Raw genomic sequence first — 26,263 nt, 5'->3', positions numbered from 1 at the left:
ACTTTAGAATAAAAAGAAAAATCTCAGCTTTTTTTCTTTTTCTTTTCTTTTGGTTAGCATGTAAAACAAATAGAACATAGTATTATTATCTTTTCAAGACTCTTCAAATAAGACTAAAGATGGTAGAAAAAGGAAAATCATTTCCTCAAAGTACAACAGTTATTGATTGTTGTATAAGGCATTTCTCCAAATCTAGTGGTTTAAGACAATACAAATTTAAGAGCTTATTATCTTAGAGTTTTAGTGAATCAGACATCTGGGCACAGTATAACTAGGTCTTCTATTCAGGGTCTCAGAAGGCTGTAATCAAGGTGTTCGTCAGGCTGTGTTTTCATCTGGCAGTCAACTGAGAATAAACCCACTTCTAACCTCATTCCCATTGTCAGCATGATTTGTATATTGCAGCTATATGTCTAAGAGTCTGGCTTATTACAGTTTCTCTCTTATTACAAGTGTCTCTCCACTACCCTACCAGTTGGAAAATAACTATCCTACTAGAGTCACAAGAAAATTCACAGAACTTTCATATTTTAACAGTGATGCTCCTCTGAAAGATCCAATGATGTTAATTATATTGTTTAATTCACTCACTAATCAACATTCTTAATAAAAACCAATATTTCTGTTTCAACTTTAAATCTTGCAGCTTATGACAATAAGCCCAAGAATTGATAAAAATTGTATAAACTCTTTTTAAAAAGAAATTTGCATAACTTTTCTACTTCTGGAGGTAATTAATATATCTAACTACAGATTTTCCAAAGTTTGCATGGAAGTGACTGTTTTGACTGGTTTAAATAAAGAGTATTCATATACATTATGTAAGGGAAACAAGTTTTCTAGAAAAGATGTTCAACTTATGCTTTAAAAATGCTGCTCCTCTAACTAAGGGGGAGAAAGTAGCTTAGTTTTCATAATATAATGGCCTGAATTACAACAAAATCTCCATAATGCTTGATATATGAAGTTCTTACAAAGAGACCCAAATTTTTGGCTTGGTACATATTCTACCTTGATATATTCTGATCTTGTCAGGTATTTTCAGAAAACTAGGGTATTTACCCATTGCCATACATCCAACAGAAGAGGTTTTGTGTCCAAAAGGGACATACATTCCCCACCAGTTGCTCCTATTTAATAAGAACCAAACATGTTAACTTTGATTTTACCTCTGTGTTTGAGGATTTTACCTTGGCCCAAAGTTCCTAAACTATGTTATGTGATTATAATTTTTGTGACTAAGGTCTAAATAAATGAAAAAAATTTCAGATAAAGACCCAACAAGCATATATTTTCATTGACTAAAAATAGTTCTCAATGCTTCTCATCAGTCAACACAAAATCCATAAAGTGATTTTGTCCATTCAAATTGATATAACAAAATACCACAGATTGGGTGGCTTATAAGCAAATATATATATTCAAATATATAAATATATATGTGTATATATATTTAAATATTATGTATATTGCTCATAGTTCTGGAGGCTGGTAGTCAGAGATCAGATTACCAGCACGGTTGAGGGAGGGTCCTCTTCCATGTCATATATTTCTTGTATCCTCACATGGCAGAAGGGGCTAGCTATGAATGCTCTTTTACTAGAACATTAGCTCTATTCATGAATTCTCATCCTCATGACCAATTTACCTCCCAAGCCTCACCTACTCATACAAATACCTTTGGTGGTTAGGATTTCAACATATTCAAATAATATACAAACATCTGTAAATAATACCTCTTTTATGGCTAAGTAAAACTTGTACAAAGATGAAATACATAGTCTGTTATAAAAAAATAAGGGCCACCAGTTAACTAAAGTTGACCAAACAACACCTTTAATCTTATTCTTCTAATTAGGGTGCCTGCAGGTTGATAGGGATATCCTCCAGCAGGGTACCCCCAGAAGTTTGTGGCAAGATTTCTTGCTGAAGTCCCGAATCCACAGTAGAAAACTGTATTCCTTTCATGACCTTTGAAGTTATTGTCTGTTTTCTTTCCTTTCTTTGTCTGCCCCTAGTCATGGAGGTACGTTCTCAGAAATCAGGGTCTGCTGAAAAGAAACAGATTTCTCCAGTTTTGACCCCACAAGTAGATTCACCTGACAGTCACCCACTGCTTTCCAACTACTTCTTGGGGAGGTCACCCCTTTCCACCATCTCTGTGAGAAACATCTCTGCTGCCACTGACAGAGAGATTAGTCCTATGCAGTGTCACTTGGGGAGGGGACAGCTTTAGTAGAGTTCCTCTCTGTGCACTGCTTCCAAACTCATTTTTATTCTGCTCCAGTGGTGATGCTGAAATCTCCACTATAGCAGGCCTGGACTTTTATAAATTTTATCTCATCTGTGTGTTTCTGTCCAGGCAGCACATTCCAGGTTTTTTCCTTGACCAAAGCAAGTGGAGGTGAGACAGGTTCGCTAACTCCCTTGGATCCATTCTTACTAAAGTCTTGTTTGTTTATTTTCTGATGCACATATGAGCACAGGTTCTCTTGGATTCCTCCCAGGTGCTGAGGTCCTCTTTTTTATGTATGGATGTCTAATTCATTGTTTAAAAAAAATTGGGGGGAATAAATGAGGAATATCTATGCCACCATGTTACTGACATCACCACCCACGCTATATTTAATTCATCTCTCTTCTTTTAAATTTTGTTTTGCCTTTTCTTGCTAGCAATACTCCCTAATAGATGAAGCACTTTATTTGTAGATGTGAAATATCTCTGAGTTATTTGTTAATCTAATAAAGAAAGTTACATGTGGTTACTGATGTTTAAATACTTGTAAAATGATTTAAATAGGGTCAAACTTCTTTCTGGAACCTGAGGTAATTCAAGTATTCCGTAATATGGTTCAATGCTGAGAAAATAATCTGGGGTCAGGGCAACAGTGTGAGCAAAAGCACTGAAGGCAAAGTGCTTCTACTGTGTGCAGGGAGCACGTAAGATAGGGATAAAAAATACAGTCATCTTTATTCATACTGAAGAGTAATTAAGAGATGAAGCCTGATGGAGACGATGGAGCCAGAGTAGGAGAACTTTTATCCAGTTGCCATGGTCTTTAGAATTGAGAAAGTCTTGTTGCTAAGCAGTTAAATCTAGAACACAATCAAATGAGAGATGAAAGGGAAGGAATTGTTATTTCTCTTTGTTATGTAAAGTTTCAAATAAAAATCTTTGTACATAAAGAGGTAGTTTGTACTACCTCTATCTATGATAGGGCTATAGTTAGAAAAGATAGTGGGAGCCATTAATTCTACTGCTGGTAAGTCTTTCAAGAATTTAGCTATAAAGGAGAGAAGCACTAGTATTTGTGCATACATGAAGACACACACACATACACACCACATGACTCTTTGTCAATTTTTTAATCTTAAGGAGGATCTGTGACCTGGATTATATCTTATCCTGGTCTATTTTACTTGGTTGAATGAACAAAATTGTTGTTACTCATAGTTTGGGAAAAACTGATAGACTATAAATGAGAGTGAGAGGGGTGGTAGTAATTAGAGTAGATAGATTGCTTAATTTGATGAAGCCCTGGGGAAAGGAAAAAAACAAATTGTAAAAAGTGATGTATGGCCATCTACTTGGAAGTTTCTGTACTATTATGGCACTCTACCACATTACTAATGAAAATGGTTATTAAGAAAGGAATTAAGTTGAATTAGAATAAGAGTTGTGGTTAACTGTTTAATATGTAAGAGTCAGGACAATGGAGGGTGATAAGTGTTAGGAGTAGGGTTATGGTTAGGGTTAGGGTTAAAGTTAGAGTTTGATAATTAGATACAGGTGATACTAATATATAATGCTTCGTCATAGACCAATGGCTAAATGTTGAAAACGAGTTTGTAAAGCTCAAATAAACTAGGTGTTATATGGGTTCTCCACATGCTCACTTAAACCCAAAATGTGGGTAAAATTATTGGTGGATAATACATTAGTAAATCAGACACCTAATTTCTTGAGGTTTGTGTAGCATTTGGGTATCGGTGTATGAGTAAGAAAGAAAGCTAAATAGTGATCTGATGAGATGGCTACCAGTTTAGTGGTTTGGAAGTGGCTTTGGTAATCAATGCAAATTGGGACCAGTCATCTGTTCTGTATGCCATATGAGAGTACTGAGAATGGAAATCTTTCTCTCTGCCTGGCTTTGAATTGTTGACTGGTATGTTTAGTAAAATGAAGTAGGAATAAGTAGCTTTCCCTGAAAAAGTGAGGGTAGAGAGATCTTTGTTTTTCATGAAAGGAAGATTCCGTACATAACATGGCAATTCTGCAGAAAAGAGGTCAAGGAATGTAGAATCAAGATTTTTTTTTTTAAAGATTAAGCATAATTGGGTATAAGGACTAGGAGATGATAGGTCCCTAATCATGCATCTTTTATTTTTATGTTACCTACTGTGGGAGGTGGTTTGATGAGTTTACATTAGATCCCTCATAGCTGACTTCACTTTCCTGGTTTTTCAACCAGAGGAAGAGTTCTTCGTGTTATTACTTCAAGCATTCATATGACTTTAATGATCTCATAAAGACTGTGATATTCTCACTAGATAATAAAAAAAGCAATATACATAAAAGACTGAAATTTTACAAATTTCTAATGTGTTTCTTTGTCCCAAACACTCTGTCCAAATTTAAGACCATTAATATCTCCAGACCATTAATATCACAACATATATGTTCATTTATATTTCCTGAATGTGTCGTACCATTTTCTTGCTTCTATTTTTCATACAAATATATATATATATGTATTTTTATTTATGAAATAAATACATTTTACCATCAAACCCAGGAACAGATTACCTTGCGATCTTATAAATTCAGGCTTTGATGCCAATATTTGGGAAAACAACTGATGCTTTGGTCCTTGCAGTTTCACAGGCTTAGATGAAAAGAGGAATGCAGGAAGGAGATAGGATAATGAATAATTTGTCACATGGAAACATATATGACAGACAATGAGAAAAAAATAATAATATATGTGAGTAATCTTTATATCTTCCCTGAGTAATGTACGTGACTAAATAATTTATCATTTGTAAGTGAAAGGAAAACCTATATAGTGATATTCATAACCAGTCCATATGTATAAATTGAGACTGTTACATTAAAATATTATAGGTGTTCATGCTTCCATTAATACCCTTTTGTTTTATATATTTACTGTGAAAATGTTGATACACATTCATATATTTACAGAACAGTATAATGAAACAGTATGTGTCCTTCATCCAGGTTCTGCAAGTGTCAACCTATGGCCAATCACCATTGTTTTGTACACCCAGTCTCACTCTGCCTTACCATTATTTAAGAGAAAATGCAATGCAGTATACTGAGTCTTGAGCCAAACACCAACCCATTTTAACCCATAGCCTTTCTTCATCCTCCACCTTGACTTGCTTATATCTCCCACCCCTGTCTCTGCCCTTCTTTCTATTTTTTCTTTTAGTGTTGCTGCTCTAATGGTGTGACTACTAGAAGACAGATCTTTAAATATCAGCACTTTTTTTATCAGCATACATCCAGCTCAGAGGGAGGAGGCAGAACAGTAATGCTTCCTGACCTGCTCTGTTTTGCTCTCACCAATGGTTGAATGTGGTGGCTCCATAATGGCTGTGGGTGAGATCCTGGTACATGTGAGGATCACTGTCCCCATTCTCTGGCTGAGGGTGTTTCTGCTCCTTTCTGGATGGTCCCATGTTGGGCATTCCTATCACCATGGTCCCCCAGAAGTGGTGATTCCTTTGAGGATAACAGGCACTAACATTGTCAAGAAACCTCCAGGCTGGATCTCTTACTGCCTGCATTTTGGAGGCCAGAGACATGTTTTCCATATGAAGGTCAAGAAGCTTTTGCTGTCCAAAAACTTCCCAGTGTTCACATACACAGACCAGGGTGCTCTTCTTGAAGACCAGCCATTTATCCAGAAGGATTGCTATTATCATGGTTATGTGGAGGGGGATCCGGATTCCCTGGTTTCTCTGAGTACCTGTTTTGGGGGCTTTCAAGGAATATTACAGATAAATCACATTGTTTATGAAATTTTGCCCAAAAGGCTTTCTACCACATTTGAACATCTGATATTTAAGATGTATGGCGAGGAGAAACAATTCTCACCCATGAAGTGTGGATTGACAGATGAAAAAATAGCCCAACAAATGAAGTTTCAAGAGAGCAATAGTTCCACTTTGCAAAGTGGGTATAAAGGTCTGTGGACGCACAAGAAATTTGTTGAAATGGCAGTGGTGGTAGACTACAATCGATACGCTTATCGTGAATATAATGTCACAACTGTGGAACTGGAAGTGATTACTACTATGAACAACGTAAATACCTTCTATCAACCACTAAATATTGACGTGAGTTTAGTTGGAATGGAGGTCTGGAATGAAGGAAACCCTGTTGAAATAAAGAACATGAATATACTCGTGGATTTATTTTGCGCCTGGAAGGAAAAAGGCTTTAGTGCCCGTGTGCCCCATGATGCTGCGCATGTTTTTGTAAAAAGAGGATATGGTACGTTTGGCATATCTTATGTTGGATCAGTATGTAACTACAATACTAATTGTGCAGTGGATGCTTTCACAAGTAATGATTTGGTTCTTTTTGCATTTGTTGTGTCACATGAACTCGGTCATTCTCTGGGTATGTGGCATGATGAGGGAACATGTAAATGTGCAGACAATGTGTGCATAATGTATGCAGCACAGTCTTGGGCAACTAAATTCAGCAACTGCAGTTATGCTCAATATTGGCACACCTCTGCAAGATCAAGATGTATCTTCCACCCACCCACTCCAGAGAGAACCTTCAAGTCTACACGCTGTGGGAACGGTGTGGTTGAAGAAGGAGAAGAGTGTGACTGTGGATCCTTAAATTTGTGTACAAAAGATCCATGCTGTCAGTTAGACTGTACTCTGAGTCCTGGGGCTACTTGTGCTTTTGGGCTTTGTTGCAAAGACTGCAAGTTCATGCCATCAGGTGATGTATGTAGAGAACAGGCAAATGAATGTGATCTTCCCGAGTGGTGTGATGGGACATCCCATCAATGCCCAGAAGATGTGCATGTGCAAGATGGAGTCGAATGCACAGGTGGTGGCTACTGCTATGAAAAGAGATGCAATAGCCGTGATGAACTGTGTAGCCAACTTTTTGGCCCAAATGCCAAGAGTGCAAGTCAGATTTGCTACAGTACAGTGAATATCCAAGGGGACCGTTTTGGTAACTGTGGTCTCAAGAACAATCAATTTATAAAATGTAATACCTCAGATACCCTGTGTGGGAGGGTGCAGTGTAAGGATGTGACAAAAATCCCCACTCTGAGATACCATTCTACTCTGCACTGGCTTCACCTCAATGATAGCATCTGTTGGGGTATAGACTTCCATTATGGGATGCCCTTGCCTGATCTTGGTGAAGTGAAAGATGGTACAGAGTGTGGTAAAGAACATATCTGTGTCCGAAGGAAGTGTATCCCTTTGGCATATTTGAAAACCAATTGTTCACCCGAGACCTGCAATAGGAATGGGGTCTGCAACAATAGACATCACTGCCATTGCAGCAATGAGTGGGATCCCCCTGACTGCCAGGTAAAAGGCAAAGGAGGTAGTGTTGATAGTGGCCCACCCCCAATAAGAAACGAGACTGAAATGCCACAGAAGAAACAGCAAAAGAAGACCTACCAGCTATTATTTTGGTTGATTCCTTCTTCGGTTTTATTATGTTGTTTGTTAATTTTGTTTTTTATGAGAAGGAAAAAAAAGGATAAGAAAAAAGTGCAGAATGTTCCACCTTCATCCAATGAACAGCAGAATGCACCACCTGAACAGAATCAAGAAGTGAGTGATCCACCTGCACCTGAGAATGAAAACTAAAAAGTTACGATTTCCAAAAAGAAACCCAATCCCAAATGAATTTGCCCATTTTTTAAGTTTTAGTCCCCTGGCAGTAAAAATGTCACAGCTTGTACCACAGATCACTGACAAAAAATCCGTGTTTTTTTTTTTTTTTTTATCATTTGGGATCATAAACACTAGCCATTGAACAACAAGTAAAATATACTAATTCTCAGCGCATTTCTCTTTTCCATTATTTTAGGCAATTTTAGCAATTAATTTTTATGGAATGATTCTGTTTCCTGAGCAATGGCAGTGCCCTCAGAGGGTGTGTGTGTGTGTGTGTGTGTGTGTGTCTGTGTGTGTGTGTGTTTAACTTGCTCTCTGACAATTCCAAACATCCTTCCCCTTTGTAATCTGCTTTCGTACACAGGGAATAAGAAACTACAAATCATATTTCTTCTTTGTGAGTCCTCCATTTTTAACTACCATGAATAGTGGAAACTAAAGGGAACGTGGACATGGGAAATGTTTTGGGAATGTTGTTCGTCAGAGCTGCCTCACTGACTCACCCTGGCAAAGGCAGTGCCTTACAATCTTTACGTTACCACATACAGATATAAATGTAGATATAGATAAGGACAGAATGATCTGATATATGATATATATATACATATATCTGTAATATATATGCATACACATTATTTTCTTTGGTAATTCACAGACCCAACAGTACTGTCAGCTTCAGAGATATTGGCACAGCTATCAAGTGTCTTACCCTTGGAGTTCTAGACCCCAGGTCTTGGAGTCCTCCACCAAATCCCTGAGGTTGAGCACCACTTTGGCCAACCCTCTCCCCAGAGGTCAGAGTCCTAGATCCATGGGACTTACTACAAAGGTGTGGGTTCCAATAAGCACACCTCTTGCCTTTGATCTCTAGTTTTTGGTGCAATGGCTGTACTTCCTGTTAGGAAATCATGGCTTCTCAGAGGAGGGCTTCACTTGTTGTGATTGAATTCTGACTGATAGAGTACTGATCTTGGAATAACAGAGAACACAGGAAGGAGTCTGACATCAACTTTCCACACCACTGCCTTTACCATCTTGGGGACATATTTTATACTCTGGTAGAATTACTTCAAAATCTGAAAAGAGGAAAATGTTACTTACCACTCAACCTTTGGTAACTTCACTTGTAAAATAAGACAAAGAAGATATTTACAATTCCATGTAAGATATCTAAGTCTTAGCAGACCATGTGTCCTCTGCAAAGAAAAAAAAAACCTAGGAAAAAAGCTAGAAAATCCCAATTTTATTTTAACCCATGTTTTAAGGACATCAGAGAGCTGAAGAAGTAATATGGAATAGATGAACTAAAATTTCAGGCAAGGTAAAATAATTCTGAAAAGGGCTGAATCTTGCCAGTCATTTTTCCTCTGAGCATATGCTGATGGCAAGTGTGAATTGAGCCTTAGACTTGGCCCAGATGCAGGACCTCTGCTGAGGGAAAGAGAAAACCCCAGTGTCTTAGTTACTACACAGGGTTAGATAGACTCTAAACATTGACATCATGGGCTTTAATTCACTATCAGATTTCCCCACGTCAAAGCTTTAATCTGAGAGCTCTGTGGGATGCTGGTGAGCTCCTTTTTGAAATTTCTCAAAGTCATCTATCCCAAAAATCATGTTATATTTTGAACACAAGACACAGTAAAAGGAGGCTTATCTCAAGCACATGATCTCTCTCCCCATAATACACTTATCTGATTTTGATGTTGCATGTGGCAAGAGGTAGAGGCTGGGTTGTGAACTTTTCGGTGATAGAGCCCAACCATCCATAAGCTTGCAGAGCTGTGAAAAGAGAGTCGCATAAACTCACAGTTGAAAGCCCAACAAGCCCATGCCTGAACAACATAAGGAAAAGAGAATAAGCCCAAGATTTACTAAAAGCCACTTACCTTTGACCTGGCACCACCTACGATTAGCTCCTCAGGCTATCTTCCTAACAGAGGAAAGAGAAAACTCTGGAGTCACCTAGAGCTGCTATGGTTGTCTTATACACAATTCCTGCACACAATAAAAATTACCATACATGTCACGAATCACAGTTCATGACTTTTTTCTTAATATTCTTTTTTTTTTAAAGATTTTATTTATTTGCTTGAGAAAGAGAGAGAGAGAGCACAAGCAGGGGAATGGAAAAGCAGGCTCCCCACCGAGCAAGGAACCAGATGTGGGGCTCGATCCCAGGGCCCTGGGATCATTACCTAAGCTGAAGGTAGATGCTTAATGACTGAGCCACCCAGGCGTCCCACATAACTTATTATTAAGAGAAGTAAAAAATGAAGGAAAGAAAAGAGGGAGAAACTATAACTATGACCCAGGTAGTGGAGCAAGAGTACATAAAAAAATCAACTATGATTATACATTTAAAATGGAAGAAAAATATACAAAATATAAGGACAAATGTAGACTAGGCTCAGTATGTTGGAATCCATTCAAAAATTTTAAGTGGCTATTGTAGAACTAAAAAGTAAAATACATAATAGGTAATTCAATGGATGGCTTGAACAGTAGTTTGGACATAACAGATTATAGAATTACTCATCCAGAAAGGTTAGTGGAAAAATCCCCACACTGCTGTATGCAGAGAAATAAAAGCAGAATATAAAAGATTAAGAAGTAGATTTAAGAATTTTATAACTTTTTAGAGATTGCCTAATTATAGGTAGGGAAAGATAAAAGGGAAAAAAATCAAGTGTTAGTAAATATTTTTTAGCCTTTGTATGTGTGCTGCTATAAATATTGCTTATCTGAATACTGTAGGCATGAATTTGACAGGAAACTTAATTGTGTTATCTTTATCTTCATGAAATTGCAAGTACCTCATTATTAAATAACAAAGTGTAGGTTTAGCTCTAAGATGGTTTTAAATAGTCAAGAGCTTTCAAACATTTAGGTTTTCTCTTAAAGTGAATCTCTGAAATTTTGAAAAGGATTTCACGTTACTAATTTATTTTCTATGTTTTATTCTCACATCATAATTATACATTTTTACTCATTTTATTTTAACTCCAGTATAGTTAACACACAGTGTTACATTAGTTTCAGGTGTACAATATCATGATTCAACTATTTCATACATCACTAGGTACTCATCACTCCTTAATCTTAATCCCCATCACTATTCAACCCATCTCCCCACTCGCCTCCCCTCTGGTAACCATCAGGTTGTTCTCAAAAGTTAAGAGTCTGCATAATGATACATTTTTTTCAAACTTCTTTAACTCAGTTGCTATGAATCATCCCATGAGAATAATCACTGGATCATGGTTTTTAAAAGAAATAGGCAAAACTTTTCCTATAGTACTTATACTATTTTCACTTTCCCACTAATAATGATTGAAAGTTCTGGTGACTCCACATTTTTGTTAATATTCGTAAATTGTATCCATTCTGTTTCATTTTCTTGTCAATGACTTTGTGTAGTGAGAAATTTTTTTGATGAGCCTTATTTATCAATTTTTCATATGTTTTCATTTCTGAAGTCTATGAAATCTTCATGTGCTTCAATCATGAAGATATCTTCCTATGTTTTCTCCAAAACTTTTATGAGTTTTGTTTTTCACTCAGGTCCACAGCCTATCTCAAGTGTCTTTAGTATGTTATACAGTAGAAGTTAAGGTCCATTTTACTCTATAGAGATATACATGTATTTCAATACCATCCCTTTAAAAGACTTTCATTTCCTCCATTTTTTGTTATTGAAAAATGAATGACCATATAAACATTGTCCTATTTCCAGAGTCATTACGTTGTTCATTGATCTAGCTGTTGAACATTATACCAATACTATCTTGTCTTGATTACTGAAGCACTGCAGCAAGTCTGAAAACAGGTAGTGTTACTATAGCAACGTTACTATAGCAACGTTTTATTTTGCAAAGATTGCTGTGGATATTGCAGATACTTTGAAATTCCATATAAATTTTAAAATCAGCCTACCACTCACCCTACCACACACACACACAGCCTGATTGAATTGTGATGAGGCTTGCATTGAATCTACGCCTCAATTTGGGAAGAATGGTTATCTTAAAATATTGAGTCTTTTTATCCATGAACATGGTATAGATTTTCATTTATCTAGGTCTAGATCTAGAAATATCTAGATATTTCAGTAATGCCTTATTGTTCCCAAGAGAAAGGTATTGCATATAGTTGATTAAATACCTATGGAGTTTTTATGTTGTACATATAATTGTGCATGTAATTTATTTTCTAACTAACTGATGCTGGTAAAAAAAAATATAACTCATTTTGTAAATTTACATAGTGCCTTACCACTGCCTAAATATATGTTTTACTTTGTGTGTGTGTTTTAAGGAGCCCATGGGATTTCCTGTGAAAACACCCATGTTATCTGTTAATCAATAATGTTTGACTTTTTGCTTTAAATATGTAATATAAGCCTGGAACTTCTTGTAATGCCAGAACATGAAGAAGTTCCTAAAAGACAAAAGGAATGTCAAAGGGACACAGGAACTAAATGAAAGTCCTCTCAAAAGTCAAACTTGAACATATTGTACATTTATAACATATTGTAAAATAAACGTCAGCCCATACTGATGCATATAAATGACTGAAGAGAAAAGTAAATGAGGGAGAAGAGAACACTTTCTGAAGCAGAATTCCAAATACTCTGTGTCAACACTCTGTCCTCAAGTCCCACCCCTTAACTGTGGGCTACAGAGAGTGACTTCTTTCCAAATAATTCTGTATGGAAATGGAGGAGGGGAATGACATTACACTGAGCAACCTGAAAAAGACTACCTGTGCCACAAGATGATTGCTAACATCACATGGATAAATCATGTTGGTAGCATGAACCTTTGAGATGATGGAAGATAATATTACTTTATCTGTGTTGCCTTCCTCTCCAAAACCCATAACCCCTGCTTCACCATCAAAAAGAGATCTCTAAATTAAGGGGCCTTTTGCAAAACACCTGAGCAGTACTCTTGAAAAATATCAAGGCCATTAAAATAAGGAAACCCTGAGAAAGACTCACAGCCAGGAGGAGCCTAAGGAAGTATGGCAACTAAAAACAATATGGTACCCAGGACAATAACAACAACAAAAAAGAACATTGGATACAAATCAAAGAAATTTGGAAGAAGTATGGACCTTAGTTAATAATAATATGTAAACATTTTCTCATTATTTGTGCAAAGGTATGATAGTAATGTAAGATTTAACAATAGGAGAAACCAGGTGCAGGATTTGATTTACCAAAACTCTCTGAAGTGCTTATGGAATGGTTTTGTACACCTGAAATTATCTTAAAACAAAAAGGACTTAGGGGCACCTGGGTGGCTCAGTCGCTTAAGCTCTGACTTCAGCTCAGGTTATGAGATCAGGGTCCTGGGATCAAGCTCTGCATTGGGCTCCCTGCTCAGCAGGGAGTCGGCTTCTCCTTCTTCCTCTACCCCTCATCCCCGCTTAAGCTCTCTCTCTCTCTCTCTCTGCTCTCTCAAACAAATAGGGGCGGAAAAAGATGGCAGAGGAGTAGGAGACCTGGGTTTTGTCTCATTCCAGGAATTCAGTTGGATAGGGATCAAACCATACTGAATACCTACGAACTCAACAGGAGATTGAAGAAAAGAATAGCAACAACTCTGAACAGAAACAAGACCACTTCCTGGAAGGTAGGACATGCAGGGAAGTGAATCCGAGGCGAGATTCAGGAAGATAGACGGCGGGGGAGGGGACCTCCGTCTGCCGCTACTGGCAAGTGATAGAGCAGAGGAGCACAAAATCGGAAATTTTAGAAGTCGGCTCCACTGAGGGACATCGCTCCAGTGGCTAAGTGGGGAGTGGAACCCTCGTGGGACAGTGTGGTCTCAGGACCCTCAGGGTCACAGAAAGACCAGGGGTGCCTGAGTGTGGCAGAGCTCCCAGGTATCGGATCGGGGAAGCCGGCTGCACAGATGGAGCTGAGGCATGGGCTCGCAGCTCGGGGTTGCCATAAACTGTGATCCGCGGCACAGTCGGGTCCCTGCTCCTCCAGCAGGGACCCAACAAGTGGCAGATCTGGAGAAACTCCTCTTCCTCCCCCCCGGGAGGAGCGTAGCGGGTGCGCACCACAGGGATCTGCTGGGTCTGAAGACTCTGCATGGGGTCTTGGGCCAGAGATAGAAACGCTCGGTCACAGGCAGGGTGAGCACGGAGTGCAGCCGCAGAATGGGGAGACGGGAGTGAGTGACTGCTTTTCTCTGGGGCTCACTGAAGAGCGGGCCCCGAGTTCTCGGAAGCCACCATTTTCACTCTTGTCCTCCAAAGCTGCAGGGAACGCTTGCAGGGAACAGAAGCTCCCGGGAACAAACCGAGCAGATTACTTAGCTCAGAGGGGCAAGCGCGGGGCAGTCCTGCCTCCAGCAAAGACATTTGGGAACCACAGCAACAGGCCCCTCCCCCAGAAGATCAGCAAGAACAGCCAGCAAGCCAAGACCACGTTTACCGATCAATGAGAACGGGAGAACTCCAGCGCTAGGGGAATACTGCACATAGAATTCATGGCTTTTTTACCATGATTCTTCAGTCTTTCAAAGTTAATTTTTTTTAACTGTCTTTTTTTTTAATTTTTCTTTTTCCATTTTTCAACCAACATCTTATCAATCCTTTTTTTAAAAAAAAATTTATTTTTCATTTTTAGAGTCATATTCTATCCCTTTATAGGTGTTACCCTTATATTTGGCATATATATATAAGTTGTTCTCTCTTCAAAATTTTGAGATACAGTTTCTTCTAACAGATCAAAATATACCCTAAATCTCTAGTGTATAGCTTTGTTCTAGTCTCCTGCCTGAGCACATTCTCTCCTTTTTTTTTTAAATCCTCTTTTTTCAACCAACTTCTTATCAATTCCTTTCATAAAATTTTGTATAATTTTCATCTTTACAGGCATATTCCATCCCTTCATCATATCAACCCTTATTTTTGTACATATATAAGTTTTTCTTTCTTTAAAATTTTGGGAGGCACTTTCTTCTAACAGACCAAAATACACCCCAAATCTAGTGTGTGGCACTGATCTATGCACCAGCCTGATCATATTTATCATATTGGTTTTTTTGTTTTTATCTTTTTCTTTTTTCTTTCTTTCCCTTTCTTTTCCCCCAGTTTCAGGTATTTTCTGATTTGTTTAGAGTATATTTTCTGGGGACGTTGTTACCCTGTTAGCATTTTGTTCTCTCATTCATTTATTCTCCTCTGGACAAAATGACAAGACGGAAAAAATCACCTCAACAAAAAGAACAAGAGGTAGTACTGACTGCCAGGGACCTACTCATATGTAAGTAAGTAAGATGTCAGACCTAGGGTTCAGAATCATGATTTTAAAGACACTAGCTGGCCTTGATAAAAGCATGGAAGTTATTAGAGAAACCCTTTCTGGAGAAATAAAAGAACTAAAATCTAGCCAAGTCAAAATCAAAAAGGCTATTAATGTGGTGCAATCAAAAATGGGGGCACTAACTGCTAGGACAAATGAAGCAGAAGAGAGAATCAGTGATATAGAAGACCAAATGATGGAAAATAAAGAAGCTGAGAAAAAGAAAGATAAACAACTACTGGATCACGAGGGCAGAATTTGAGAGATAAGTGATGCCATAAGGCAAAACAACATTAGAGTAATTGGGATCCCAGAAGAAGAAGAAAGAGAGGGGCAGAAGGTATATTGGAGTAAATTATACCAGAGAACTTCCCTAATGTGGGGAAGGAAACAGGCACCAAAATCCAGGAGGCACAGAGAACCCCTCTCAAAATCAATAAAAGTAGGTCAACACCCCAACATCTAATAGTAAAACTTACGAGTCTCAGAAACAAAGAGAAAATCCTGAAAGCAGCTTGGGAGAAGAGATATGAAACCTACAATGGTATAAACATTAGATTGGCAACAGACCTATCCACAGAAACCTGGCAGGCCAGAAAGGACTGGAATGATATATTCAGAGCACTAAATGAGAAAAATATGCAGCCAAGAATACTATATCAAGTTAGGCTGTCACTGAAAATAGAAGGAGAGATAAAAACTTCCAGGACAAACAAAAACTAAAGGAATTTGCAAACACGAAACCAGCCCTATAAGAAATACTGAAAGGGGTCCTCTAAGCAAAGAGATAAGCAACATAGACCAGAAAGGAACACAGACAATATACAGTAACAGTCACCTTACAAGCAATACAATGGCACTAAATTCATATCTTTCAGTAGTTACCCTGAATGGAAATGGGCTCAATGCCCCAATCAAAAGACACAGGCTATCAAATTGGATAAAAAAAACAAGACCCATCGATATGCTTTCTGCAAGAAACTCATGTTAGACCCAAAGACAGCCTCAGATTGGAAGTGAGGGGGTGGAAAACCATTTACCATGCTAATGGACACCAAAAGAAAGCTGGGGTGGCAATCCTTATATCAGACAAATTAGATTTTAAACCAAAAACTGTAGTAAGAGATGAGGAAGGACACTACATCCTACTTAAAGGGTCTATCCAGCAAGAAGATCTAACATTTGTAAATATCTATGCCCCTAATATGGGAGCAGCAAATTACATAAGCCAATTAATAACAAAATCAAAGAAACACATAAACAATAATATAACAATAGAAGGGGATTTAACACCCCATCACTGAAATAGACAGATCATCTAAGCAAAAGATCAACAAGGAAATAAAGGCTTTAAATGATACACTGAACCAAATGGACTTCATAGACATATTTAGAACATTCCATCCCAAAGCAATGGAATACACATTCTTGTCTAGTGCCCATGGAACATTCTCCAGAATAGATCACATCCTAGGTCACAAATCAGGTCTCAACCGGTACCAAAAGTTTGGGATCATTCTCTGCATATTTTCAGACCACAGTGCTTTGAAACTAGAACTCAGTCACAAGAGGAAAGTCCGAAAGAACTCAAATACATGGAAACTAAAGAGCATCCTACTAAAGAATGAATGGATCAACCAGGAAATTAAAGAAGAATTAAACAAACTGAGGGTTCTAGAGGGGAGGGGGTGAGGGATGGGTTAGCCTGGTGATGGGTATTAAAGAGGGCACGTTCTGTGTGGAGCACTGGGTGTTATGCACAAATAATGAGTCATGGAACACTACATCCAAAACTAATGATGTAATGTATGGTGATTAACATAACAATAAAAAAATTAAAGAAAATTCATGGAAACCAATGAAAATGAAAACACAACTGTTCAAAATCTTTGGGATGCAGCAAAGGCAGTCCTAAGAGGAAAGTATACAGAAATACAAGCTTTTCTCAAGAAACAAGAAAGGTCTCAAACACAACCTAACCCTACACCTAAAGGAGCTAGAGAAAAAACAGCAAAGGGATGCCTGGGTGGCTCAGTCGGTTAAGTGGCTGCCTTTGGCCCGGGTCATGATCCCAGGGTCCTGGGATTGAGTCCTACATTGGGTTCCTTGCTCAGCTGGGAGCCTGCTTCTCCCTCTCTCTCCCTCTGCTTGTACTCTCTCTGTCAAATAAATAAAATCTTCTTTTAAAAGAAGAAAAAACAGCAAATAAAGCCTAAATGGAGCAAGAGAAGAGAAATAATAAAGATCAGAACAGAAATCAATGAAATAGAAACCAAAAGAACAGTAGAACAGATCCACGAAACTAGGAGCTGGTTCTTTGAAAGAATTAACAAGACTGATAAACCCCTGGACAGACTTATCAAAAAGAAAAGAGAAATGACTCAAATCAACAAAATCATGAATGAAAGAGGAAAGATCACAACCAACACCAAGGAAATAGAAACAATTATAAGAACATATTATGAGCAACTATATGCCAGGAAATTAGACAATCTGGAAGAAATGGATGCATTCCTAGAGATGTATCAACTACCAAAATTGAACCAGGAAGAAATAGAAAATCTGAACAGACCTAAACCCCTGAGGAAATTGAAGCAGTCATCAAAAATCTCCCAACAAACAAAAGCCCAGGGCCAGATGACTTCCCAAGGAATTTGACCAAACATTTAAAGAAGAATGAATACCTATACTTCTGAAACTGTTCCAAAAAATAGAAATAGAAGGAAAACTCCCAAACTCGTTTTATGAGGCCACCATTACCTTGATCCCCAACCAGACAAAGACCCCATCAAAAAGGAGAATTACAGACCAATATCCCTGATGAACATGGGTGCAAAAATTCTCACCAAGATACTAGCCAATAGGATCCAACAGTACATTAAAAGGATTATTCACCGCGACCAAGTGGGATTTATCCCTGGGCTGCAAGGTTGGTTCAACATCTGCAAATCAATCAACGTGATACAATACATTAACAAAAGAAAGAACAAGAACCATATGATCCTCTCAATAGATGAAGAAAAAGCATTTGACAAAGTACAGCATCCTTTCTTGATCAAAACTCTTCAGAGTATAGGGATAGAGGGTACATACCTCAATTTCATTAAATCCATCTATGAAAAACTCACAGCGAATAGCATTCTCAATGGGGAAAAACTGAGAGCTTCCCCCTAAGGTCAGGAATGCAGCAGGGATGTCCACTATCACCACTGCTCTTCTGCTGAGGCTAGAAGTCCTAGCCTCAGCAATCAGACAACAAAAAGAAATAAAAGACATCCAAATCAGCAAAGAAGAGTCAAACTCTCACTCTTTGCAGATGATATGATACTTTATGTGGAAAACCCAAAAGACTCCACCCCAAAACTGCTAGAACTCATACAGGAATTCAATAAAGTGGCAGGATATAAAAATCAATGCAGAGAAGTCAATGGCATTCCTATTCACCAACAACCAGACAGAAGAAAGAGAAATTAAGGCATTGATCTCATTTATAATCACACCCAAAACCATAAGATACCTAGGAATAAATCTACCCAAAGAGAAAAAGGATCTGTACTCAGAAAACTATAAAATACTCATGAAAGAAATTGAGGAAGACACAAAGAAATGGAAAAACGTTCCATGCTTATGGATTAGAAGAAGAAATATTGTGAAGATGTCAATGCTACCTAGAGCAATCTACACATTCAATTCAATCCCCATCAAAATACCATACACTTTTTTCAAAGAAATGGAACAAATAATCCTAAAATTTGTATGGAACCAGAAGAGACCCTGAATAGCCAGAGGAATGTTGAAAAAGAAAAACAAAGCTGGTGGCATCACAATTCCGGACTTCCAGCTCGATTACAAAGCTGTCATCGTCAAGACAGTATGGTACTGGCACAAAAACAGACACATAGATCAATGGAACAGAATAGAGAGCCCAGAAATGGACCCTCAACTCTATGGTCAACTAATCTTTGACAAAGCAGGAAAGAATGTCCAATGGAAAAAAGGCAGTCTCTTCAACAAATGGTGTTGGGAAAATTGGACAGCCACATGCAGAAGAATGAAACTGGACCATTTCCTTACACCACACACAAAAATAGACTCAAAATGGTTGAAAGACCTAAACGTGAGACAGGAGTCCATCCAAATCCTAAAGGAGAACAGAGGCAGCAACCTCTTCGACCTCAGCCACAGCAACTTCTTCCTAGAAACATCACCAAAGGCAAGGGAAGCAAGGGCAAAAACGAACTATTGGGACTTCATCAAGATAAAAGCTTTTGCACAACAAAAGAAACAGTCCACAAAACCAAAAGACAATGGACAGAATGGGAGAGGATATTTGCAAATGACATATCAGATAAAGAGCTAGTATCCAAAATTTATGAAAAACTTATCAAACTCAACACCAAAGAACAAATGATCCAATCAAGAACTGGGCAGAAGACATGAACAGACATTTTTTCCAAAGAAGACATCCAAATGGCCAACAGACACATGAAAAAGTGCTCAACATCGCTTGGCATCAGGGAAATCCAAATCAAAACCTCAATGAGATACCATCTCACACCAGTCAGAATGGCTAAAATTAACAAGTCAGGAAACGACAGATGTTGGCGGGGATGCAGAGAAAGGGGAACCCTCCTACACTGTTGGTGGGAATGCAAGCTGGTGCGGCCACTCAGGAAAATAGTAGGGAGGTTCCTCAAACAGTTGAAAATAGAGCTACCATACGATCCAGCAATTGCCCTACTGAGTATTTACCCCAAAGATACAAATGTAGGGATCCAAAGGGGTATGTGCACCCTGATGTTTATAGCAGCAATTTCCACAATAGCCAAACTGTGGAAAGAGCCAAGATGTCCTTCAACAGATGAATGGATAAAGAAGAGGTGGTATATATATATATACAATGGAATATTATGCCGCCATCAGAAGGAATGAGATCTTGATATTTGCAACAATGTGGATGGAACTGGGGGGTGTTATGCTGAGCGAAATAAGTCAATCAGAGAAAATCATGTATCATATGACCTCACTGATATGAGGAATTCTTAATATCAGGAAACAAACTGAGGGTTGCTGGCGTGGTGGGGGTGGGAGGGATGGGGTGGCTGGGTGATAGACATTGGGGAGGATATGTGCTATGGTGAGTGCTGTGAATTTTGCAAGACTGTTGAATCACAGATCTGTACCTCTGAAACAAATTATGCAATATAGCTAAGGAAAAAAAATAGAAGAAGAAGAAGATAGCAGGAGGGGAAGAATGAAGGGGGGGAAATTGGAGGGGGAGATGAACCATGAGAGACTATGGACTCTGAAAAATAAACTGAGGGTTCTAAAGGGGAGGGAGGTGGGAGGATGGGTAAGCCTGGTGATGGGTAATAAAGCGGGCATGTTCTGCATGTAGCACTGGGTGTTATGCACAAATAATGAATCATGGAACACTACATCAAAAACTAATGATGTAATAATGTATGGTGATTAACATAACAATAAAAATTTTTTAAAAAGTCTTTAAAAAAAGGACCTAAATTCATAAATAAATAAGTATATAAACAAAATTTACTCGATTAAGGTGGTAAAAACATAGGGAATCAGACCACTATTTTATGTTTTATAATTTTCTACTCATGACTGCCTTGGGGAGAAAATAACCCTTAGCCTTTATTTATCTTGTAGTACTATGTAGGCTCAGAAATTACTTTTCCCTTCAAGTTTATTTTTTTCATACTATCCTTATATGATTCTTTCATTCTGTTATGCTAGTCTTATACCACTAGTTATGCTAGTGGTATATGATGTCATATATAGTAATATGAAGTGTTCTCATTGAATTTGTTTTTTTTTTAATCTGCATATTTGGAGACATGTCTAAACCCTACTGGGGCTGCTGGTTTTGGTGTGGGTAGATTTTATACTAATAATCCAGTTCCTTTATATATTCTAACATGTTCAGTGTTTAAAATTGATTTCTGTGTTTGTCACATTTTTAAAAAAAGTCCACTCAACATTTAAAATTTACTCATGTTAAGTTTCCATATTATTTTCAACATTGTATTAGTCTCCCTTGGATCTGTTGTCTTATCTTCATTTTTTGCCCTATAGTTTTTCATCTTTGTCTTTCATTTTTCCTTAGTCTCTCCAAAGATTTTCATACTCTAAAAGTTATTAATTCTTAACAGTCCCTGTTAGAAGGTGGGGGAGGAGAAACTGCCCTTCCTACTGAGAAGGCACTTTGAGACCACAACACGAAGCAGGTGAGGCCCTGCAGTTCATGCAGAGTTTCATTCAGGATAACTGACTGACAGAGGGGACCAGGTGGATGGCAATACAGAGTAGCACAGCTATTCTCTGCAATGTCCAGACCTTAGTCCACAGATTTTATAGAGCAAGGGGACATGCAGAAGGCACTGTAATGAGATCAAAGGGTTCACATGCACCTAATTGATAACTGACCTTTAATTAGATCTTGGGGCACCATCTATGAGTCAGGAAGGCAAGAAACTGCGTTACCTTTAACAAATTTATGGAGGGCCAGAGCAAGCCTTTCCCGATCACAGCCTGGGCAGGCATTTGCTAAGGTATGTGTATATTAATCTCCAAGGGGCCTGGAACATGTAGCCCCAAGAGAGGACAAGAACGAGTTGGAGGGCCAAAGATGGAGTCAGTATTGTCAACACTCCTGTAGCACCTTAATTCATGTCCTTTTCTATGTTTGTGTATCTTCAGCGGTTTATTTTCTAATTTCTTGGTTATATACTTAGCTTTTTAATATTTACTGCTTTTGCTGATGTAATATAACCCAGTGATCTAACCTAAACTCTATCATTTCTTAGCTATCATTTTATTATGCATACCCATTGATAAATTTTATATGATTTTTAATAATTATGTGTTAAACTAATTCTAAAAAGATCTGGAAAAGGTGGATTTTGCTCTAATATGAATATGACAGTTTGTCCTAAGAAATCAGTGTTCCTATGTTCCTTTGAATACCAGGTAGTATATTTAAGAATAGAATTCTAGCCAGTGAAATGATAGTGATAAGATTAACACTGTAAAGGTAAATAAAATCCATTAGAGATGTTACTAAGTCACAGACCAAAGTTACATCACTCAAGGAAGTATATGCACCACCTCTAGAGGAATTGAATCGATGTCTCAAAAAGGAAAATAAAAATTCGCAATTCTGTTCTTCTTATTATTTGGTTAGTATAACAACGAATGAAAAATTTCAGGTCAAAATATTGGTTAGGCAGTTTTGTTTTGAAGTAAGAATCTCCGTAAGTCAAACAGTGAGATTGTTATCAAATCGCCATTTAAAATTTTTCTTAGCAGTTATAGTCTTGATCATAATCATTTTAAATACTGTACTTTCCTTTTCTCTCTCGTGTTTTCTAAGTTTCCATTATGTAACTGCGTTACTCAGTTGCCTGAAAGTTGTTGCTGACTAGTGGTACAAAGAATGACTTATTAATATTATTGAATTCAGAGTACATAAATAAGATTTCTTAATTGCTGGAATAATAGGTAATCATTGCCCATAGTTCAACAAAATTTAAATCATATACATTATCACTAGAGAAATTACACTTTATACTAAATTGCTTTCCCAAGTCAACCTGTCAACCTCTTTTTTTAGTTCAAAATATTGGTGGTATTAATTAAGGAAAAGCTCCTGCTGAATGAGCATGGCTTTTACTTTATCATTATCATTATTATTGGTTACACTATTTCACCCACAGTATGTATGTATTTAAATGTTTGTTTTTATTCCAAGTTTTTATTGCAATTCCCGTTAGTTAACAGGTATAGGATTTAATGCTTCATCACTTACATAAAAAACCCGGTGCATGGATTTTAATTATTTTTTAAATATTTTTTATTTTTCAGTAAGCTCCACCCCAAGCGTGCAGCCCAACCAGGGGCTTGAACTCATGACCCTGACATCAAGACCTGAGCTGAGATCATGAGTCAGAAGCTCAACCATCTGAGCCACTCAGGTGCCCTGGCTTTTAATTTTAAGTCTCCAGCTTCTTCCTTGTGTATTGGCTTAGTGTACTTCCCATTACATATCTGTAGTTAGGTTCACTTTCATTTTGTAAAATGACTTCCCTAGTTGATTTCACCATTTTATTTTTTCCATTTGACTTTTAATTTCATTTTTTTATGTTTAAAACCTTCCTATGGACTAAAACAGACAAAATCTCCGCCTACTCTAATTAAACATGTGTCCTAGCATAAGCCATATAGTTGAAGAGAAGTCAGAATGCATAGATAAGAAGAAACAAATGATAAATAATATCAAAAATTATTAGAAGAGATCAGCAGACTTCAGCAGGCAGAATAAAGAATGCTCTGAAGATAGGTTATTAAGAATCTCTCTCTTTTTTAAAGATTTTATTTTTTTATTTGAGAGAGAGGGAGAGGGGAGGGTTAGAGGGAGAAGCAGACTCCCTGCTGAGCAGGGACCCTGATGCAGGACTCGATCCCACGACTCCAGGATCATGACCTGAGCCGAAGGCAGTTGCTTAACCAACTGAGCCACCCAGGCACCTGGTTATTAAGAATCTCACAAACTAAAGAAAAGAAAAAAAAAAGAGAAAGAAAAATTGACCAGGTCTCTGAGAAATAAGTGACCCACAGTGAACCAATGTCTTCCTTTTTTAAAAAAATTGCCAAGAATGAGCTGTTAAATATCATTTCTATTCACATATCTCTTGCTACTTTTTCTGGGTTCCAATATTAGGGATGTTAGAACTTTTTATATATTCCATATATTTCTTAGACTTTTATATTTTGCTTTTATTTCTCTGCATACAGCAGTGTGGGGATTTTTCCACTGACCTTTTCCAGATGAGTAATTCTGCAATCTGATATATATAACTACCATTCAAGCCATCCATTGAATTCCCTATGATGAATTGTACTTTTTAGTTCTACAATATCCACTTGAAATTTCTGTATAGATTCCAACATATTGAGCATAGTCTACATTTGTTCTTATATTTTGTATATTTTTCTTCCATTTTAAGTGTATAATCATTGTTGGTTTTTTGTTTGTTTGTTTTTCGTGTACTTTTGCTCCACTATCTGGGTCTTATGTACAGTTCCTCCCTCTTTTCTTTCCTTCCTTTTTTTCTTCTCTTAGTAATAAGTCATGAGTTGTGATTCATAGCATGTATGGTAATTTTTATTGTGTGCAGGAATTGTGTATAAGACAACCATAGCAGCTCTAGGTGACTCCGGAGTTTTCTCTCTTTCCTCTGTTAGGAAGATAGCCTGAGGAGCTAATCGTAGGTGGTGCCAGGTCAAAGGTAAGTGGCTTTTAGTAAATCTTGGGCTTATTCTCTTTTCCTTATGTTGTTCAGGCATGGGCTTGTTGGGCTTTCAACTGTGAGTTTATGTGACTCTCTTTTCACAGCTCTGCAAGCTTATGGATGGTTGGGCTTTATCACCGAAAAGTTCACAACCCAGCCTCTACCTCTTGCCACATGCAACATCAAAATCAGATAAGTGTATTATGGGGAGAGAGATCATGTGCTTGAGATAAGGCTCCTTTTACTATGACTTGTGTTCAAAATATAATATGATTTTTGGGATAGATGACTTTGAGAAATTTCAAAGAGGAGCTCACCAGCATCCCACAAAGATCTCAGTTTAAGCTCTTGTGACTTGGGGAAATCTGATAGTGAATTAGAGCCCCTGATGTCAATGTTTAGAGTCTATCTAACCCTGTGTAGTAACTAAGACACTGGGGATTTCTTTTTGCCTCAGCAGAGGTCATTAGTTCTTAACAGTACCTGTTAGAGGGTTGGGGAAGAGAAACTGTCCTCCTTACTGAGAAGGCACTTTGAGACCACAACACGAAGCAGGTGAGTCCCTACAGTTTATGCAGAGTTTTATTCAGGATAACTGACTAATAGAGGGGACCAGGTGGATGGCATTACACAGTAGCACAGCTATGTTTGGACCTTAGTCCACAGATTTTATACCAATTTATTTTAAGAAATCAGTGTTCTAGGATTCAAAGGAAAACTAGGTAGTATATTTGAAAATTAGGTAGTATATTTAAACGCAGAATTCTGGCCCAGTGAAACAAGAGTTCCAAGATTAATAGTATAAAAATAAATAAAATCTATTAAAGAGGTTACTAAGTCACATATCAAAGTTAATCACTCAAGGAAATATATGCTCCACCTCTAGAGGAATTGGATCAATGTGTCAAAAAGGAAAATGAAAATTCATAACTCTTTTTCTTCTTATAATTTGGTTAGTATAACTACTAATGAAAAAGTTCAGGTCAAAATATTGGTCAGGCAGTTGTGTTTTGAAGTAGCATCTCCATAAGTCAGATAAGTGAGATTGTTATCAAATCTCCATATAAAATTTTTCTTAATAGTTATAGTCTTGATCATAGTCATTCTAAATACTGTACCTTACTTTTCGCTCTCATGTTTTCTAAGTTTCCAACACATAACTCTGTTACTCAGTGGCCTGAAAATCAATCATGCTGACTGGTGGTACAATGAATGACTTATTAATATTAGTGAACTTAGAGTAAATAAAATTTATTAATTGCTGGAATAATAGGCAATCATTGCCTGTAATTCAGCAGAATTTCAATGATATACACATCACTAGAGAAATTATATTTTATACTAAACTGCTTTCCCAAGTCAACCTGTCAACCTCTTTTTTTATTTCAAAATATTGGTGCTATTAATTAAAGCAAAAAAAATTCTGCTTTAAATGAGCATGGCTTTTACATTATGATTATTATTGTTATTATTATTAAATTTGCTCACACTATTTCACCCACAGTATGTATGTATGTATGTATGTTTGTATGTATTTTTCTTCCAAATTTTTATTAAATTCTAGTTAACACACGGTGTAATATTAGTTTCAGGATAGGATTTAGTGATTTCTCACTTAAATACAACACACAGTGTATAGCTTTTACTTTTAAGTATCCAGCTTCTTCCTTGTGCTCTCAGTACACTTCCCATTATATATCCATAATTAGATTCATTTTCA

The 26,263-nt window shown here is 37.4% G+C and overlaps 1 protein-coding gene and 1 long non-coding RNA gene across 2 annotated transcripts in view; one reads left to right on the top strand and one right to left on the bottom strand.

Moving 5' to 3' along the window:
• The first annotated feature begins 3,134 nt into the window (after window positions 1-3,134).
• On the top strand, window positions 3,135-7,878 carry LOC113925222 (disintegrin and metalloproteinase domain-containing protein 20-like). Its single transcript, XM_027599820.2, has 2 exons — window positions 3,135-3,263; window positions 5,454-7,878. The coding sequence occupies exon 2, from the start codon at window positions 5,590-5,592 to the stop codon at window positions 7,876-7,878; it is 2,289 nt and encodes a 762-aa protein (XP_027455621.1). The 5' UTR covers window positions 3,135-3,263; window positions 5,454-5,589.
• A 1,919-nt stretch (window positions 7,879-9,797) lies between these two features.
• The window catches only part of LOC113925223, a 51,665-nt gene continuing 35,199 nt past the window's right edge, over window positions 9,798-26,263 (bottom strand). Inside the window, exon 3 of the long non-coding RNA XR_003520949.1 lies at window positions 9,798-9,841. This is a non-coding gene — a long non-coding RNA (uncharacterized LOC113925223). The remainder of the gene's footprint in view (window positions 9,842-26,263) is intronic.

The sequence above is a fragment of the Zalophus californianus genome, chromosome 2, assembly GCF_009762305.2.
Source record: "Zalophus californianus isolate mZalCal1 chromosome 2, mZalCal1.pri.v2, whole genome shotgun sequence".
Lineage (NCBI taxonomy): Eukaryota > Metazoa > Chordata > Mammalia > Carnivora > Otariidae > Zalophus > Zalophus californianus.
This window is presented reverse-complemented; position numbering and strand designations above follow the sequence as displayed.